Genomic DNA, 20,000 nt, shown 5'->3' on the forward strand with positions numbered 1-20,000 from the left:
AACCCAGGCTTCTCGTCGAGAAAACTGTCAATTTCGTTAGGAGACCAGTTTATCAATTCCATGCTTTTTTTAGTTTAGAAAGTAATGCAGGGAGAGTCTCTTCAAAAAGTACAGCAGACGAGACAAGACACAGAAGCACAAGCAGGGAAAAAAAAGGAGGGAGAGGGAGAGCAGAGAGAATGCGACCGCCTTCCATGGAAGCACGGAGAGAAAAAAAAATCTATCTATCTATCTATCTGTCTGTCTGTCTGTCTGTCTGTCTGTCTGTATTTCCATCATCCTTTCTTTCTTTCTTTCTTTCTTTCTTTCTTTCTTTCTTTCTTTCTTTCTTTCTTACTTATAGTTAGTATTTTTTCCACAGGTTGGTTTGTTTGTGATTGTGTGACTCGAAAGTGCAGCTTGCAGGTGATGTGGAGTTGGCGATGTCCGTGATGGACGCCGGTTTCTACAGATAGACGAGTTTATTTATAGTGTTAGTGTGATGGAGTGACGCTCATCGCCATCACCACCCACATTCTACTGGAGGAGGAGTGTTACACAGAGACTTAATTTCTTTAAATGGGCTATTTTAAAACACACACACACACACACACACACACACACACACACACACACACACACACACGGTTTCTTTAGATGAACTAAAATAAACTAAGTTGTGGGCAGAATTCTATTAAATTGTCAACGTTTAGAGATGTTGATTTCAGAGAAGTAATTTCTTCTTCTTCTTCTCCTTCTTCTTCTCCTCAGTAATAACTGCACTACATGAATCCACTTTGTCTTATTCTTTGGATGGTGCCGAGTTCTGGTTCTGTGACGTTTATACCCATCATGTTTCTGTTATTTATTAGGCGTGCTGATATCAATATCATTTTCATGAACAGTCCAGAAAAAAATAGTCAGAATGAATGAATATTTATGTCAAATCCAAATTTATTTTTGCCCTTTTTTTAATGAAAAAAAAAACAGGATAAAATTTGGCTTGTTTCTTTTATTGGCAGTCCAGAAAGCACAAATGATCCAGCTGCACAATAAAACATCTGTGTATATAAATATTAAACATGGCCGATCAGAATGCTGCAGGCGGCGAGTCCAGAATATTCCACACACAGCGGTCTGAGACAAAGCGAGAGAGTTTTCTGTTCCGTACACAGCGAATGCCAGGCACTGTGGAGAACCTGGCACTCGACTCACTGAACACAGAGGACAGGAAGGGGCTAATATCCAAACACACACACACACACACGCTCACACACACATTCTGCCGCTGATGGAGCTGCTCCAGCCTTGACATTCAGTGCAGCCCAGATTAGCTTCATTAGCCGACAAAGGCACTAAAATCACTGCACAATTTTAGATTTAATCAAACAAATGACATCATTAAGGATGAAGGGAGTAAATCACACACACACACACACACACACACACACACACGCTCTCTCTCTTTCTTTTGGTGCTACTTTCGTTACCTCAAACACCATAGATGTGTGTAAGTGCTATAAATGCCTGATTTAGTTTTTGTCTTGTTAATGTTGCTGTTGTTCTCTCTCTCTCTCTCTCTCTCTCTCTCTCTCTGTGCAGGAGGTTAGAGGGCGTGGTGTTTAACTGCAGCTGTGAGACTCGGTGGATCCAGCTGTGGCAGCAGAGAGGAGAAGCAGGTCTCCACAAGCAGCAGCTTTTCTGTAACACAGGCTTCAGTCAGATCCCACTGCAGCTGCTCAACATCTCCCACTGCGGTACCCTCACTCTTATTATTATTATTATTAGTAGTAGTAGTAGTAGTAGGAGGAGGAGGAGGAGGAGGAATTATTAGTTTATTAATTTATTTAGTTGGTTAGTTTATGAGCGGCACGGTGGTGTAGTGGTTAGCGCTGTCACCTCACAGCAAGAAGGTCCGGGTTCGAGCCCCGGGGCCGGCGAGGGCCTTTCTGTGCGGAGTTTGCATGTTCTCCCCGTGTCCGCGTGGGTTTCCTCCGGGTGCTCCGGTTTCCCCCACAGTCCAAAGACATGCAGGTTAGGTTAACTGGCGACTCTAAATTGAGCGTAGGTGTGAATGTGAGTGTGAATGGTTGTCTGTGTCTATGTGTCGGCCCTGTGATGACCTGCCGACTTGTCCAGGGTGAACCCCGCCTTTCGCCCGTAGTCAGCTGGGATAGGATCCAGCTCGCCTGCGACCCTGTAGAACAGGATAAAGCGGCTACAGATAATGGATGGATGGATGGATGGATGGATGGATGGACGGTTAGTTTTATTCTGATGGGTAACACGTTGTTGCTGTGAGACTCGTAAAGCCACACGGTGTCACTGTGTGGTGCAATAGAGCTATCGGCCCTCTTCCACATACATCAGCTGACGTCCCACAACTGGCTACTGTCGCTGTGATTGACAGGGGAGAGGGAACAGGCACTGGATTTTACCTTATTAGCCACGTCTCCTTCTGACTCCTCCCTCTTATGTCTCACTCTGACATCTTTGTCTGATGCTTCTTTCTGATGCCTCCATCACTCTGATGTCTCCCTCTGACACCTCCCTCCTTCTGACACCTCCCTCTGACTCTCCTTCCCTCTGACTCCTCCCTTTGACAACTCCCTCCCTCTAACGCCTCTCTCTGACACCTCCTCCCTCTGATGTCTCCCTCTAACTCCTCCCTCTGATATCTCTCTCTCTGACATCTCCCACTCATGTCTCCCTCTGACTCCTCCCTCTGACGCCTCCCTCAGACATCTCATTCTGACTCCTCCCATTGACGTCTGTGTTTGTGCAGATGTTCCAGAAATCAGTGTGACACACAGCAGCCTGATGGTGAATGAGGGAGATCGGGTCATCATCACGTGTAACGGTACTGGAGATCCAGTTCCTGATGTGGACTGGAAGGTTAGCTCACTGAAATCCATCAGTATACAGCAGGTAAACATTCTGATTAACACTGTGTGTGTGTGTGTGTGTGTGTGTGTTATGCGTGCTCTTTTTAAACGTGACTCTTTTGCATTTCCAGGCCACTCAGTTTCCTCCGTACGTGCACTCGTTGACGTTGACCCTGTTTAACGTGAGTCGGGATGATAACCTGTCCCTGCTGCCCTGCACCACCGAGAACATCGTGGGCATGAGCAACACATCTGTCCACCTCTCCGTCCAGTGTGAGTCACCTCCTCCACTGCTCTGTCTGTCTTCCTCTTTCTGTCTGGGTTTCACTTCCCACCATCTTTCTTTACTTTCTTCTGAAGTCACTCCATCTGTTCTTCCTCTCATTCCTCCAAACACTCGTTCTTATTTACAGCTGAGACCAAAAGTTTACATACACCTCGGCTAAAGAGATTCGGTTTTTCACGACTCCACCTGTTCCATCTGTCCGTACCTTTCTGTTTAAAACGATCAGTTAGAGACAGAGTTCCAGTGGGTCAAAAGTTTACACACACCATGTTAACTGTCTCCTGAAACAATCTGGAAGAATCCCGAAGTGAATGATGTTTAGAGTCTCATTGGACAGTTATCATGACTAGGAGTCTTTCTTTCTTTTTTCTTTCTTTCTTTCTGAAACACTGCTGTGTTGTTGTCATCATCGTTGTTGTTGTTCTCAGTCAGTTTTGTGTGAACTCAGTCGATCCGACGTGTTTTTAATCGACTTCACTGCTGAAGTTGATCCAGTTACACAGCGATGGGAGATGTGCAGATGGTCTGTGGTTTGTGTTTTTATATTTCTAGCTGACGCTGTTGTCCAACACAGCTGTAACACAATACACTTCACACTCGATACATATCGACTGAGGAAGATTCTCACGCTGAGAACAACAAAAAATCCAATGTCTCCATTTCTGTGTCTGATCTTCTCCATCTCCATCCTCTCCATCTCCATCCTGTTCATCTACATCATCTCCATCTCCATCCTATCCCTCTCCATCCTATCCCTCTCCATCCTCTCCATCTCCATCCTCTCCATCTCCATCCTCTCCATCTCCATCTCTACCCTCTCCATCTCTGTCCTGTCCCTCTCCATCCTCTACATCTCCATCTCCCATCCTCTCCATCTCCATCCTGTCCCTCTCCATCCTCTACATCTCCATATCCATCCTTTCATCTCCCTCTCCATCATCTCCAACTCCATCCTATCCCTCTCCATCCTATCCCTCTCCATCTATCCATCTCCATCCTGTCCCTCTCCATCTCCATCCTTTCTTTGCCCATCCTCTCCATCTGCATGTCCATCTCCATCCTCTCCATCTCCAAAGAGTGTGTGTGTTGGGAAAAGAAAGTCAAAACTTGAACCTGTGAAAAATTGACGTTCCCAATTTCACCTCATGAAGTTTAGAAGTTTTGGGACAGAACTTTTTCTGGTTCAACATGAGGATAATTGAGGAGCTGATCTGCTCGCTGATGGACATCTCAGACATTGGAGGTGGATGTGGAAGTGTAAAGTGAGTGGGTAATGTGTGTTTTAGATGACGGTAATTACAGGCTGTGAGTGTCTGACACGTGACGAGATGAGTGTTACAGTGATGACGTGTTTATGGAGAACAGTCTGTCCTTCATGGACTTTATACAGCACATTCAGAACAATGGTGGTGGTGCTGGTGAATTCTCAATTCTGATTGGTCAGAATTAATTTCCTCACACATTTGTGCTTATTCTAATCCATAAGCATTTCTATAGTAACAGCTCAGGCACAGGGGACTTGTTCATAAACATATGCTCCACGTAAATATCACTGTAAATAATCATGTAACGTGTGTAGTGACGTTTTATGTACAGAGTCATTTATTGAACATTTCCGAAAAAAGTCTCAAATGTTTAGAAGTGAAGTTGTAACTTTAAGTTTTTTGAATTGACGCTTTTTTCTTGGTAACATAATAAGCTACATTTTTTTTTCTTTTTCTTATTGACTTTAAGATAGAGATAAAAGACAGGATGGTGATGGTGACGGTGACAGTGAGGGCACGACTGTTTATACCCGTTACAAAGTGAGAGCAGTGTGGACTAACTTTACATGTAACTATAAATGGATAAAAAAGTGAAGGAATAAATTGCTGTGGTGTAAGAGGAATAAAACGCATTGCTGTAATTCCACATCATCGCACCGCTTAGTGTCTGCTAATGTTTGTCATCAATGGCTTGTGATTAGTTAATTCCACACTAAATATTAATCAAAAATGTAATGTTATCCATATGGAAGTTGTAGAAGGTGAGCTTCCATCATCTAATGTAAAGAAAAACAAATCTGCTCATGTCTTTAAAAAAACCACTGAACCCATGTCTCCGTCTCGTCTGCAGTCCCTCCCACCATTGAGCGCTTCGAGAACCCGGAGAAATGGCATGACACTTGCATGATGTTCATCGTGCGAGGCCAGCCGCTGCCCACGGTGCGCTTCTTCTACCAAGACGCCGAGCTGGTGCAGACCAGCTACATCCGCATGGAGGCCGAGGTTTTCCGGGACTCGCTCGAGGGCTGCCTCATCTTCAAAAACCCCACCCACCACAACAATGGCAACTACACACTGGAGGCTCGCAACATGCTGGGCATGGCCACCAAAACAGTCGACGCCCACTTCATGGGAGCACCATTTGATGGTAAAATAAATAAATAAATAATCAATAATAATAATAATAATTGGTAATTGAACATTGTCTCCCAAAATTGTTTCGTTCCACATCAGCATCGGTCTCAGACAGGCGGGTGTGGCCTAAAGTCTGAAGGTAGCATTGTAATCAATTGTAAATGTGATTAGTGACTGATAATGTACTTCCTGTTTGAGGAATTAAATACCTGAGAACATGCTGTTAGAGGAAAGTAATCAACTTCAGGGTTTTTATTTTAACTCTGTCATGAATTATTGTCCCATAACAGAACATCCTCATGTGTTTTATTCCTTTTATACCACAGCAAAAAAAAAAAAAACATTGCCAACAATTTTACATTTTTTTTTTAATTTATGAACATGCTACAATAGTTGTTATTTATTTATAGTTACATTCGTCATGCTGCTGAGAAAACACAAAGAAGCGTAAACTCGTCTGTCCATAAACAAACACAAACATAAACTTCTCCTTACTTTAGGAAAACTTCAATGCTTTGTTTAACCTGTTCATTATCAGTGTTGCGTCTGCTGGACACGCCCCTGTGAATGAATCGTTCCTATGGAAACTATAACGTATCAGAACAAGCGCATAAATATAAACCTGCACTACTATTCTAGCTGCTGCTACAGACAATTAATCAACACCTTCTGGCCAATCAGAGTGCAGGATTGAACAGCCGTCATAGCTGAAGTGTTAAACGCATCTCCGCTGATGCTGCGTGTTCTTCAGTCGTAAATAAACAGGGTTAAAGGCGTGAGATAAACACTTTAAGTGTGAAAAGGTTAATGAGGAGACATGATGGAGGGAATTCGCATGGGGATTGTGTGTGTGTGTGTGTGTGTGTGTGTGTGTGTGTGTGTGTGTGTGTGTGTGTGTGTGTGTTAATATGATATACTTAATGCTCTTTTTCTTTTTATTCCCAGGAGACTATGTGGAATACGGTGAGTACACATCTGCTCACAGCAGCACACCATTATTTACATTACAGACAGACAGAGACACAGACAGGTGGACATGTGGACAGACTGATTTACACACACACACACACACACACACACACACACACACACACACACACACACACACACAGGCAGAGAGACAGACAGGTTGACAGACAGATGGCTTGATGTACAGTACTGTATAAACAGACTGGAAGACAGACAGATGGACAGACAGACAGACAGGTGCATATACAAACAGAAAGACAAGTCGATAGATGCAGTAGTGGATGGAGAAAGAGGCATGCAGACAGAGAGACAGAATGACAGACAAACAGACTGCCAAATAAAGGACGATAGACAATTGTGTACATAGACAGACAGACAATTGGGCAGACAGACAGACAGACAGACAGACAGACAGATGGATAGATGGATGGATGGATAGACAGATAGATGGATATAGTGACAGAAAGACAGAGAGACAGATGGATAGATAGTTGGATGCACAGACAGATGGATAGAGAGTCAGACAGATGGATAGATAGTTGGATACACAGACAGACAGACAGACAGACAGACAGACAGATGGATGGATACACAAATAGAAAGGCAGACAGACAGACACATAGATATACAGGTATTTGGATGCACTGACAGACTGATGGATAGGCAGATTGACTGACAGGTGGAGAGAGAGACAGACTGCTGGATAGGCAGATTGACTGACAGGTGGAGAGAGAGACAGACTGATGGATAGACAGATTGACTGAAAGGTGGAGAGAGACAGACTGATGGATAGGCAGATTGACTGAAAGGTGGAGAGAGAGAGAGACAGACTGATGGATAGGCAGATTGACTGACAGGTGGAGAGAGAGACAGACTGCTGGATAGACAGATTGACTGACAGGTGGAGAGAGAGAGACAGACTGATGGATAGGCAGATTGACTGACAGGTGGAGAGAGAGACAGACTGATGGATAGACAGATTGACTGAAAGGTGGAGAGAGAGACAGACTGATGGATAGGCAGATTGACTGACAGGTGGAGAGAGAGAGACAGACTGATGGATAGGCAGATTGACTGAAAGGTGGAGAGAGAGACAGACTGATGGATAGGCAGATTGACTGAAAGGTGGAGAGAGAGACAGACTGATGGATAGGCAGATTGACTGACAGGTGGAGAGAGAGAGACAGACTGATGGATAGACAGATTGACTGAAAGGTGGAGAGAGAGACAGACTGATGGATAGGCAGATTGACTGACAGGTGGAGAGAGAGAGACAGACTGATGGATAGGCAGATTGACTGAAAGGTGGAGAGAGAGACAGACTGATGGATAGACAGATTGACTGAAAGGTGGAGAGAGAGACAGACTGATGGATAGGCAGATTGACTGACAGGTGGAGAGAGAGAGACAGACTGATGGATAGGCAGATTGACTGAAAGGTGGAGAGAGAGAGACAGACTGATGGATAGACAGATTGACTGAAAGGTGGAGAGAGAGACAGACTGATGGATAGGCAGATTGACTGAAAGGTGGAGAGAGAGAGACAGACTGATGGATAGACAGATTGACTGACAGGTGGAGAGAGAGAGAGAGAGAGAGAGAGACAGACTGATAGATAGACAGATTGACTGACAGGTGGAGAGAGAGACAGACAGACTGACAGAGTGATGCTTTGTTGATGCCACGAGTAAAAATTCTATTGTTTCATATCCAGATACAGACAGATGTTTATTATACAGTTTGTGTAAATGTGTGTGTAACCTGATGATGATGATGCTGATGTGTGTGTGTGTGTGTGTGTGTGTGTGTGTGTGTGTGTGTGTGTGTGTGTGTGTGTGTGTGTGTGTGCACAGTTCACCCCTCAGCTCACTTCCCTGTGAGTCCGAGTCTGACTCCCACCATTGCTGTAACTCACCGGCCTGAAGAGGACACGTTTGGGGTGAGAGTGAGAGTGAGAGTGAGAGTGCGCTCATTAACATTAACATTTATTCTGAATTACTCTTCTCAATTCTGAAAAAATTCATCAATAATCAATATTATATTATTTATGTTTTTGAAATGAGATCTGAGGTCTGAATTGGGGTTATCTATCTATCTATCTATCTATCTATCTATCTATCTATCTATCTATCTATCTATCTATCGACAGTGGTGCTTGAAAGTTTGTGAACCCTTTAGAATTTTCTATATTTCTGCATAAATATGACCTAAAACATCATCAGATTTTCACACAAGTCCTAAAAGTAGATAAAGAGAACCCAGTTAAACAAATGAGACAAAAATATTATACTTGATCATTTATTTATTGAGGAAAATGATCCAATATTACATATCTGTGAGTGGCAAAAGTATGTGAACGTCTAGGATTAGCAGTTAATTTGAAGGTGAAATTAGAGTCAGGTGTTTTCAATCAATGGGATGACAATCAGGTGTGAGTGGGCACCCTGTTTTATTTAAAGAACAGGGATCTATCAAAGTCTGATCTTCACAACACATGTTTGTGGAAGTGTATCATGGCACGAACAAAGGAGATTTCTGAGGACCTCAGAAAAAGCGTTGTTGATGCTCATCAGGCTGGAAAAGGTTACAAAACCATCTCTAAAGAGTTTGGACTCCACCAATCCACAGTCAGAAAGATTGTGTCCAAATGGAGGAAATTCAAGACCATCGTTACCCTCCCCAGGAGTGGTCGACCAACAAAGATCACTCCAAGAGCAAGGCGTGTAATAGTCGGCGAGGTCACAAACGACCCCAGGGTAACTTCTAAGCAACTGAAGGCCTCTCTCACATTGGCTAATGTTAATGTTCATGAGTCCACCATCAGGAGAACACTGAACAACAATGGTGTGCTTGGCAGGGTTGCAAGGAGAAAGCCACTGCTCTCCAAAAAGAACATTGCTGCTCGTCTGCAGTTTGCTAAAGATCACTTGGACAAGCCAGAAGGCTATTGGAAAAATGTTTTGTGGACGGATGAGACCAAAATAGAACTTTTTGGTTTAAATGAGAAGCGTTATGTTTGAGAAAGGAAAACACTGCATTCCAGCATAAGAACCTTATCCCATCTGTGAAACATGGTGGTGGTAGTATCATGGTTTGGGCCTGTTTTGCTGCATCTGGGCCAGGATGGCTTGCCATTATTGATGGAACAATGAATTCTGAATTATACCAGTGAATTCTAAAGGAAAATGTCAGGACATCTGTCCATGAACTGAATCTCAAGAGAAGGTGGGTCATGCAGCAAGACAACGACCCTAAGCACACAAGTCGTTCTACCAAAGAATGGTTAAAGAAGAATAAAGTGAATGTTTTGAAATGGTCAAGTCAAAGTCCTGACCTTAATCCAATGGAAATGTTGTGGAAGGACCTGAAGCGAGCAGTTCATGTGAGGAAACCCACCAACATCCCAGAGTTGAAGCTGTTCTGTACGGAGGAACGGGCTAAAATTCCTCCAAGCCGCTGTGCAGGACTGATCAACAGTTACCGCAAACGTTTAGTTGCAGTTATTGCTGCACAAGGGGGTCACACCAGATACTGAAAGCAAAGGTTCACATACTTTTGCCACTCACAGATATGTAATATTGGATCATTTTCCTCAATAAATAAATGACCAAGTATAATATTTTTGTCTCATTTGTTTAACTGGGTTCTCTTTATCTACTTTTAGGACTTGTGTGAAAATCTGATGATGTTTTAGGTCATATTTATGCAGAAATATAGAAAATTCTAAAGGGGTCACAAACTTTCAAGCACCACTCTATCTAAGTATTCACCCCCTTGGTGTTTGTCCTGTTGTGTCGCATTACAAGCTGGAATTAAAATGGATTTTTGGAGGGTTAGCACCATTTGATTTACACAATATGCCGACCACTTTAAGAGTGCACAGTGTTGTTTTATTGTGGCACAAATAATAATTAAGATGAAAAAAAAACCCAGATATCTGGAGTGTGCATAAGTATTCACCTCCTTTCGTATGAAACCCCTAAATAAGAGCTGCTCCAACCAATTCACTTCTGCAACACGACTACGCAAGCAACATGAAAACCAAGGAGCCTCCAAACAGGTCAGAGACAAAGTTGTGGAGAAGTATAGATCAGGGTCGGGTTATAAAAAAATATCCCAAACTTTGAATATCCCACAGAGTTCCATTAAATCCATTATAGCAAAATGGAAAGAATATGGCACCACTACAAACCTGACAAGAGAAGGCCCCGCCCACCAAAACTCACAGACCGGGCAAGGAGGGCATTAATCAGAGACACAACAAAGACACCAAAGATAACACTGAAGGAGCTGCAAAGATCCACAGCGGAGATGGGAGTATCTGTCCATAGGACCACTTTAAGCCGTACACTCCACAGAGTGGGCGGGGCTTTATGGAAGAGTGGCCAGAAAAAAGTCATTGCTTAAAAAAACCTGTTTGGAGTTTGCCCAACAGCATGTGGCAGACTCCCCAAGCACATGGAAGAAGATTCTCTGGTCAAATGAGACTAAAATTGATCTTTTTGGCCATCATGGGAAATGCCATGTGTGGCGCAAACCCAACACCCTGAGAACATCATTCCTACAGTGAAGCATGGTGGTGGCAGCATCATGCTGTGGGGATGTTTTTCATCTGCAGGGACAGGAAAGCTGGTCAGGACTGAAGGAAAGATGGATGGCACTAAATACAGGGCAATTCTGGAGGAGAACCTGTTTGAGTCAGCCAGAGGTTTGAGACTGAGATGAAGGTTCACGTTCCAGCAGGACAATGACGCTAAACATACTGCTAAAGCTACACTGGAGTGGATTAAAGGGAAACATTTAAATGTCTTGGAATGGCCTAATCAAAGCCCAGACCTCAATCCAATTGAGGATCTGTGGCATAACTTGAAGATTGCTGTACACCAACACAACCCATCTAACTTGAATGAGTTGGAGCAGTTTTGCCTTGAGGAATGGGCAAAAATCCCAGTGGCTAGATGTGCTAAGCTAATAGAGACACACCCCAAGAGACTTGCAGCTGTAATTGCAGCAAAAGGTGGCTCGACAAAGTATTGACTTTGGGGGTGAATACTTATACACACTCCAGATTTCTGTTTTTTTTTCATCTTAATTATTGTTTGTGGGGCGGCACAGTGGTGTAGTGGTTAGCGCTGTCGCCTCACAGCAAGAAGGTCCTGGGTTCGAGCCCCGTGGCCGGCGAGGGCCTTTCTGTGTGGAGTTTGCATGTTCTCCCCGTGTCCGCGTGGGTTTCCTCCGGGTGCTCCGGTTTCCCCCACAGTCCAAAGACATGCAGGTTAGGTTAACTGGTGACTCTAAATTGAGCGTAGGTGTGAATGTGAGTGTGAATGGTTGTCTGTGTCTATGTGTCAGCCCTGTGATGACCTGGCGACTTGTCCAGGGTGAACCCCGCCTTTCACCCGTAGTCAGCTGGGATAGGATCCAGCTTGCCTGCAACCCTGTAGAACAGGATAAAGCGGCTAGAGATAATGAGAAGAGATGAGAAATATTGTTTGTGTCACAATAAAAAAAACAATGTGCACCTTTAAAGTGGTCGGCATGTTGTGTAAATCAAACGGTGCTAACCCTCCAAAAATCCATTTTAATTCCAACTTGTAATGCGACAAACAGGACAAACACCAAGGGGGGTGAATACTTTGCAAGACACTGTATGTATATATGCTGTATATGGTATATCTCATATGGAGACGCATCCTGTCTTTTTTTTGTCATAAAAACAGAACAAAATACCAAGCAGGTGTAAACGTAGAGAGGAACGCTTAAACTTGAGCTTCTTTAATCCTCTTTATAGGGTTTTTTCATTTTTCTCTCCCTCGTCCTTTTGTAGCCTGCGTGTTTTACGGCTACTTAAAAATGTAATTTAGCTCATGGTTGTGTTGTAATTGGCTAGATGGAGATTAGGGAGGTTTTTAATAGCAATGCGTTCGGGGAGCCGAGCCTCTGAGCGTTTGGACGTCTTAATTATAGAGAATGCTTTTTTTCCGGATGGCTTCATTGCAGGGTTTTTTTTTTGTTTTTTCTCTGCTTGTATTTGACTTGGAATTTTTACACCTTATTCTGCATCGTCATGGCTGTGTTTAGCCAAAAGCTGAGCCCATTTGTTTGTCTTTATGCTCGAATTAGGATTTGTTTACACGCCGTAAATCTGCTAAACTGAGGATTATTTTTTTTCTGCTGAGTGACGTAGAAGTAGGACAATGTTCTTATAACATGATGTTCATGAGTACCGGATCAACATCGATACCAAACACAAAATAAATTTTGTGAATAAATTAATGAACAAAATCAAAGATCTGGATGGATGTGCAGGATGTCTGACCAAATCCGCAGTGTTTCTTCCGAGAGACAGAAATATTTCGTTTGTAGCTGCAGTCTGAATATTCCAAACGTCTTATTAAAGTGTGTTTACGGAAAAGAAATATTCAAGTCATAAAAGTTTCATGCTACTTTGCCGCTCGTTCAAGCGTGGAGGGAAAGTTTTTTAAATCTTGTTTGTCCGTGGATTGAAGCATGAAAACGTCTTTACAGAAATGGTCTGGAAGTCAAGCTAATCCTCTCGCGCTCTCGCTGTGTGTGTGTGTGTCGGTCCTGCGGGCAGAAATCCTGTCACCGTTAGCCTTATCGTTCTGAACGTGTACACTTAATTCAGTCTTTCTGTGAGATGATGAAGTACTCTCTACATTGCCTTTTTGTTTTTTTTGTTTTGTTTTTTTTACCCTCCATTTATTTTTCGATTTGTTTTCGCACAGGATTACTCCGCAGCTCGGAGTTATTCTGGACACGGATTTAAGACAAAATTGGAACGAATTACAATGTTGAAGGGAATTCTTGATTGAAACAGCCTTCGTTCCTCCATTCTAGGACAAATCTTAGCCTGGATACGTGACCTCGGGTTGTCTTGTTTTAGCGTCGAAGTCAAAAAGTGACTAAAAGCCTTTGAATCCATCATATGAACTTTTCGATGTCATGCATAATAAATTGCATCACTGAGGTTTGTGAATGTGATAATACAAAGTTAAATCCAAACTTTATTGTGTCCTTAAAGGAAATATCTCACAAATAAACACATTGAGCTAAAAGTTGGTCTTTATGTCTGTCCTTTATTAAAAAAATAATATGCTGCATGTTAAATTTGTTCGTAACGATATAACCACTAAAGTGATGAAAATAGACAGGACTATTTTCTGGCAGGGAGGCCGCCATAACTCCATCGTGCGTGATGTTATTTTCCGCCAGCACAGCGAAGGTGTACGAGTGCATGCTGTACTCGACTATAGTATAATATTATGGTCTAGCGTATGATGGTCTCGGTCAATTTCTTTGCATTTCTTGATAAAAATTATGGCAATGCAGGATTAGAAAAGGAATCAAAACAAAGTAGTGGCCAGTTTATTGGCTGTTTATTTAAATATTATATAATATTTGCTTATCTTCCATCTGTTTGATGCGTGACATGGCACGCTGTCGGTGTTTCGTGGTGAAACAAAGTCGGGATCGCGTCTGGCTTCAGTTGTCGTTTCTGCCTCATGTCTTGCTTCTTCCCACTGATTTTTTTGTACAAGTCCTCCACAAAACCATCTTCTGTAAAACACTCACTGCATAATTTGCTGCTGCTTTTTCCAGGAGTAAAGTTTCCTCACTTTACCTGATGAAGCCACTTGGCCGAATGCCTTGGATCCTTCAAAGGATGGCCATGATGCCATGACAGTCCTGGTGCTTTCTTGGGTCCCGAATCCTGGTTTTCACACTTGTAGATGGTGCATTTACCCATCTTTGAGAAGATATAGATGAAGACACGACTCCTTCACAAACCACTAGAATTATACGACTTAATATGTAAAAGACAGACAAAATAATGCTTGAAATAAATGGACGGTGAAAATAGCTTTGGCTGCACGCAATGGTGGATCCAGGACGGAATGAGGAAGACATGCGGAATCCTACATCACACAGCTCCACCCTCATTTTTGTCTCCTAATACATCCAATGTATCAGGCTAATCCAGTCCGGCCGCGCCCGGGGAAATGGCCCAACGGACTGATGTTACAACTTTAACATGTTTTTTAAACTAAAGTCCACTTCATTTTTTTTCATCTAGAACATCTTGTATTACTGAAAATGATGACAGTTCATAACCCCATAATTTCAAAATTTCCTGGTTTATCACTTTAAATGCCTAGTTTTATACTTGTGTTATGGTTTTCCAGGTTTTTTGGCTCCCTAGATCTCTTTATAGATCTCTTTATAGTTCTCGTTGGCTCCTTGGTACTCTGTTTCATGATTCCCTCCAAGATTCCTAGGTACATAATTTCCTGTTTCCCCTAGTTCCCTGTTTTCTGAGTTCCTCAACACCTCCATTATTTAGTTCCTATGATCCATCGTTTCTTGGTCCACCAACAATCCCGTTTTCTCAAATTCTCAGTTACCTAATTTTCTATTTACCATGACCCGACTTCCTTACTTAAGTTGGTTCTCTGCTTCCACAGTTCCTTTCTTCCTGCTTCTTTCCTTTCTCAAATCCATAGTTTGTTGGTTTCTTGGTTCTCTGGTTCCATGGATGTTCTACATGTCTGTTTCCATAAATCTACAAACCAGCCACAGGCTTTTAAAAGAGTAAATATCAGGCAGACATTTACTATTCTAGCCTTCTCCTGAAGATTCTTGTGTTGGCAGAGAAGGAAATTTAGATGTTAATTAAATTGGACAATTGTACAAAGGTGTTTGACCAGTGAATAGTCTGCACTATTATTTTAGCTCCACCCACATGTCCCTGTTTGGCTCACATGGAAGCGTAACCAAATTTAGCATGGCTAATTCAGTCCAACTTGGCTTACATAACAGTGGCATTAATGTCAACATGGACGTTTATGGATAAGTCAACAAGTCAGCCCACTGGACCAGTGCTACCCGAGTCCCCAGTACCTTCTTTCCTTGTTTTCTTTTGAATTTAAGAGCTGTAGTTCTTAAATTATGTTTCCAGGTTTCTTGATTCACTTGTTTCCTAGTTCCATAGATTCTGATTCCTTGGTTAGTTAGGTTCATGGCTTTCGGATGTCATTCTCTGGATGAACTCCTTCATCTCTTTCATTCTTAAATCCTGAGTTTTTGGTTATTTTGCTCCCTAATTTCATGGCTTCACAAATCCATGGTTTCAGGTCCTTTAGATTCTTTCTGGATCCCTTGTTCCTTGAATTCCTCATTCCTTTATTTCCTGTTTCCTTCAGTCCTGGTTTATGATGATTTCATAGTTCTTTAGTTGCCTCATTCTTTGGTTCCCTAGATCCCTATATTTTGTCTTCCTAATGTTGTTCTGCTGTTTCTGGTGTTGGACCGGTCACCTTGTGTTTTGGATAAGAACATGGACTTGCTGTTGATGACCTCATCTGCTGTGAATATTCACAGTTTATGACTAATTTGATCAGGAGGTTCACTCCTATTGGACTCCTGGGCAAGGACCTTAACCGCAGATCTCGGAATGGATTCTGACTCACTTGTAAGCTGGTTTGGGTTTAAAAAAAGTCTGTAAAAATAAAAATTAAAAATTAACCAGAACCCAGCTGCCCACAGGGTCTCTGTTATAGAAAACTATTTAAAACAATAAAATAAAAAATAAAATAAATAAAATAAAATAAAAAAAATCTAAAACATTCTGCATTGGTCATGAAGTGCAAAGGTTTGTCAAGTTCTGCGTTGCTTGTGTGGGAGTTGACACTTCATTTTATAGGTGTAAATTCCCACACAATATGTTTTATTTTTTTGTAAAATGTGTTTAATTTCTCGTATGTGATTACGTTGTCTCTGAGATGGTGTTGGCTATAATTTGAATAAATTACCCTTTGTTTGTTTCATGTACTCTTGAGACTTTTCTTTGGATAATTAGAATAATTTGCATCTATAAAACTTGGATTATGATGTGTGGTAGTGAAGATTTAAAAAAAAAACATTAAATTGTTTGTGTGTGTTTGTGTATGTTTATGTTTCTAGGTGTCGATCGCAGTCGGCTTGGCTGGCTTTGCCTGCATCCTCCTCCTCGTCATGTTTGTCCTCATTAACAAATATGGCAGGCGTTCCAAGTTCGGCATGAAAGGTAAGCAATGTGTAAACAGCCTCAGCATGTGGCTCAGTGTGAAGAAGAAAGATACAAATATGCATCACTATATTTTTTATGTTTTGCATATTCATTCAGATCAGTCAAATTCTATTTTAGATTTGGTAATGAAAGTTGGGTTGTTTGAATTGGATTTTAAGATCAGGGTGGTGGCTATCACTCATAGTCATTTTTCTAGGTTCTTGGTAACCTAGGCCCATAGCTCTCTGGTCCATCAGTCTTCCTTGGTTCCCTCAGTTAGTGATTCCTTATTTCTTTCCAGTTCCTTGGTTATCTTGGTTCTAAAGTATCTGAAATCTTGATTACTTCATTACTTATGTCTCAGGCTACCTGGTTCTTTGGCTTCCTTTGTTAAATATGTGTTTGATTCTTATTTCCTTTATTTCCTAGGTCTGTTTCCCTATGGTTCCTTGAGTTTGTTGGCTCCTTAGGCCTCTGGTTCCATAGTTCCTTGGTTACGAAAGTCCTTGGCACTCTGGATGTTTGGTTTTGTTGGTTCCATATGCATCTGGTTTCCAGGTTCCTTGGTCATTTCTGTCTGTCTGTCTGTCTGTCTGTCTGTCTGTCTGTCTGTCTGTCTGTCTGTTGCCATCCTCATAGTTGAGGGTCGGTGATCCAGGAAGCCATCAACTACCTTCTCTGAAATCTCTTGGGTGATTATAGCACACCAGAGGGACCCAAACCTTCATCTGGTGGCAGGTACACATACACACCAGTGGGCAATTTAGAGTAGCCAATCGATCTAATCCACATGTCTTTGGACTGTGGAAGGAAACCGGAGCATGTGGAGGAAACCCACACTCAAAAAAATAAAACATTGGATTTTCTTAACCGAGTTATGGCAACCGGTCCAATGAAACTGTGTTAATTTAGATGTATTGAATACAGTTATGTGTTGAAAAACTCAACATAACTGTATTCAATACATCTAAATTAACACAGTTTCGTGGGACCGGTTGCCATAACTCGTTTAAGTAAATCCAATGTTTTATTTTTTGAGTGCATGCAGACATGGGTAGAACTTGCAAACTCCACACAGAAAGGTCCCTGTTGGCCACTGGGCTTGAACCTAGAACCTTCTTGCTTTGAGACGACAGTGCTAACCAATACGCCACTGTGTCACCCTTCTTGGTTATTTAGGTCACTGGTTTTCTGGTTCCTTGATTTTGTTGAGGTCTCTCATTTATTTGTACATTAGTTAACTAGGTCTCTGGCTATCAGTTCCATGGTTTCCTTGGTTCCATGGGTATATAGTTTCTACATCCTTTGTGACCTTGATCTCTGGCTCTCTGTTGCTTTGTTTTAGTTAGTCCTGTTTCCAAAGTTCATTGATATCTAGGCCCTTGTCTCACTGGCTCATTGATGTTGCTGGTTCAGTTGGTCTCTGGTTTCATAGTCCCTTGTATACCTCGGTCTGTGGATCTCTAATTCTTTCATTATCATGCTTCTATAAGTCCCTGGTTTCTTAGTTCCTTTATTACTTTTAGGTGTCTGACTCATTGGTTCATTGATTTCCTTGGTTTAATAAGTTGGTGGTTCCTTGGGTCCTTGCTACTCAAGCCTCTGTCTCCTCAGATCCTTGATTTCTTTGGTTCTATAGATCCCTAGGTCTCTGTATCTCTGGTTCATAAGGGTTTGTCTCTTTTTCATGGTTTCCTAGTTCATTGGGTACCTTGCTCCCTGTCTCTCTGGTTTCTTGGTGTCCTTGGTTTGCTAAGTACCTTGTTTCCAAGATCATTGATGAACTGGGTCTCTGCTTTCTTGGTTCCATGAATCTCTGGTTCCCAGTTCCATGGTTAACTAGATCCCTGGTTCATGAGGTTCTTTGTTTGCCTGTTTCTGTAGTTCCCTAGATTTCTATATCTCTTTGTAAAATTCCCATTTAGCAGGATCCCCAGTGTTTCTAGTTCCATAGTATGGAATTCCTTAATTTTGGCTGAGGTTACAATTACCACACATGGTTTTCATTGCAGTTTCATTCACAGAAAATCCAACTAAATCACTCATGGACATTAGAACTCCTACAAATTGGTATTTCATTGGCCAACTGTCTAAAGACTAAGGACTAAAGACTGTCAGAGCTCTAGACCAGGAACATAATGTGAAGGTTTCATAGTTAGCACAGCTTTGGTTTGAGCTCCATCCTTACTCTCTTATCTTTGTGAATTCCTCTGAATCCTGGCAGCTTTAACTGGTGAGGAAATGATTTGGCTGCTATTTTGGTTTAAAATCCCGCTGTCACTTCCGTTCTTTTTTGACGGATTTGGCATCTTTTGCTGCCATCACATCTCCATGTCTTTCTTAATATAGTCTGCTCCGACATTGCATGTAGCCATTTGGCAGATGGTTTTATCCAATGAGGCAGAATCCAGTCCAAGCGTAGCTGAGCAGCTGAAAACTAAGGGCTTGGATCAGGAGCTTGCCAGTGGCTTTCTGGCAGTCATGGGATTTGAACTTGTAGCCTTCTTATCAAAGAACCTTAACCGCTAAGCTAGCTCTGCCAAGTGGGGTGTGTGTGTGTGTTTCAAAACCTGGGTCTCAAACATGATAGATGAGCTGCCAACACTGGGATATTTGTGCATCCAAAGTGAGCATGACACATGAGATCTGTCATGATAAAATTCACTGCTCAAATGCAGTTCAAAGCCCCATATCTCCTCAATTATTGGTTTCAGATCCCATGTTCTCCTTTAATTTGTTGTTGAAACACTTTGGTCAGGTGAATCTTGGTAACTCACTTGGTATAGAAACAAGGATTTTATATATTTAGTTATAAACAAAGCGTTCATCTTAAAAGTGATATTCGATGACCAGATTTCCAACAGGCACTTAAGGAACACCAGATGAAATCCTAGTGTATCATGCACTGTGTATGATTTACAATGCCAGAGTGTTACACTATGTAGTGAGCATGCAGTGGATAGTGAAATGTACCTGTAAAGAAAGAAAATAGTATACTGTATAAATAGAAATAAGATTGTGTTATCCATCCATCCATCCATCCATAATTCATAACTGCTTATCCTGTGGAGGGTCACAGGTAAGCTGGAGCCTACCCCAGCTGACTATGGGCAAGAGGCGGGGTACACCCTGGACAAGTCACCAGGTTATTGCAGAAGATTGCGTTATATCTTGTGAGAAAAGATTTGAGACATTCCAGGAAGTCCTCACTCGTTTCTCTTTTTCTGGCTCCTCCTGCTGAAGTTCAAGATGTTTTTAAGGGGGTTTAAATGCCTTACCTTGGATACCTTGGCTCGACTTTGAGTTTGATTACTCAAGCCAAGCATTTCTCAGATCTCCACTGCCGATTCCCAGGATAGCAGCTAGTAACACTTGCTACCGACCAACTCCAACGAGTTCCTATTCGCTCCAAG

At 42.1% G+C, this 20,000-nt stretch overlaps 1 protein-coding gene across 1 annotated transcript in view; it reads left to right on the forward strand.

The window, feature by feature from the left end:
- Positions 1 to 20,000, forward strand: part of ntrk3a (neurotrophic tyrosine kinase, receptor, type 3a) — a 527,544-nt gene that overhangs the window by 318,417 nt on the left and 189,127 nt on the right. Inside the window, exons 5-11 of the mRNA XM_060928492.1 lie at positions 1,582 to 1,736; positions 2,765 to 2,907; positions 2,996 to 3,137; positions 5,266 to 5,562; positions 6,495 to 6,512; positions 8,372 to 8,457; positions 16,503 to 16,605. Coding sequence (XP_060784475.1) covers positions 1,582 to 1,736; positions 2,765 to 2,907; positions 2,996 to 3,137; positions 5,266 to 5,562; positions 6,495 to 6,512; positions 8,372 to 8,457; positions 16,503 to 16,605 — 944 coding nt within the window. The remainder of the gene's footprint in view (positions 1 to 1,581; positions 1,737 to 2,764; positions 2,908 to 2,995; positions 3,138 to 5,265; positions 5,563 to 6,494; positions 6,513 to 8,371; positions 8,458 to 16,502; positions 16,606 to 20,000) is intronic.

This window comes from Neoarius graeffei, chromosome 8 (assembly GCF_027579695.1).
Source record: "Neoarius graeffei isolate fNeoGra1 chromosome 8, fNeoGra1.pri, whole genome shotgun sequence".
NCBI classification, from domain to species: Eukaryota; Metazoa; Chordata; class Actinopteri; order Siluriformes; family Ariidae; genus Neoarius; species Neoarius graeffei.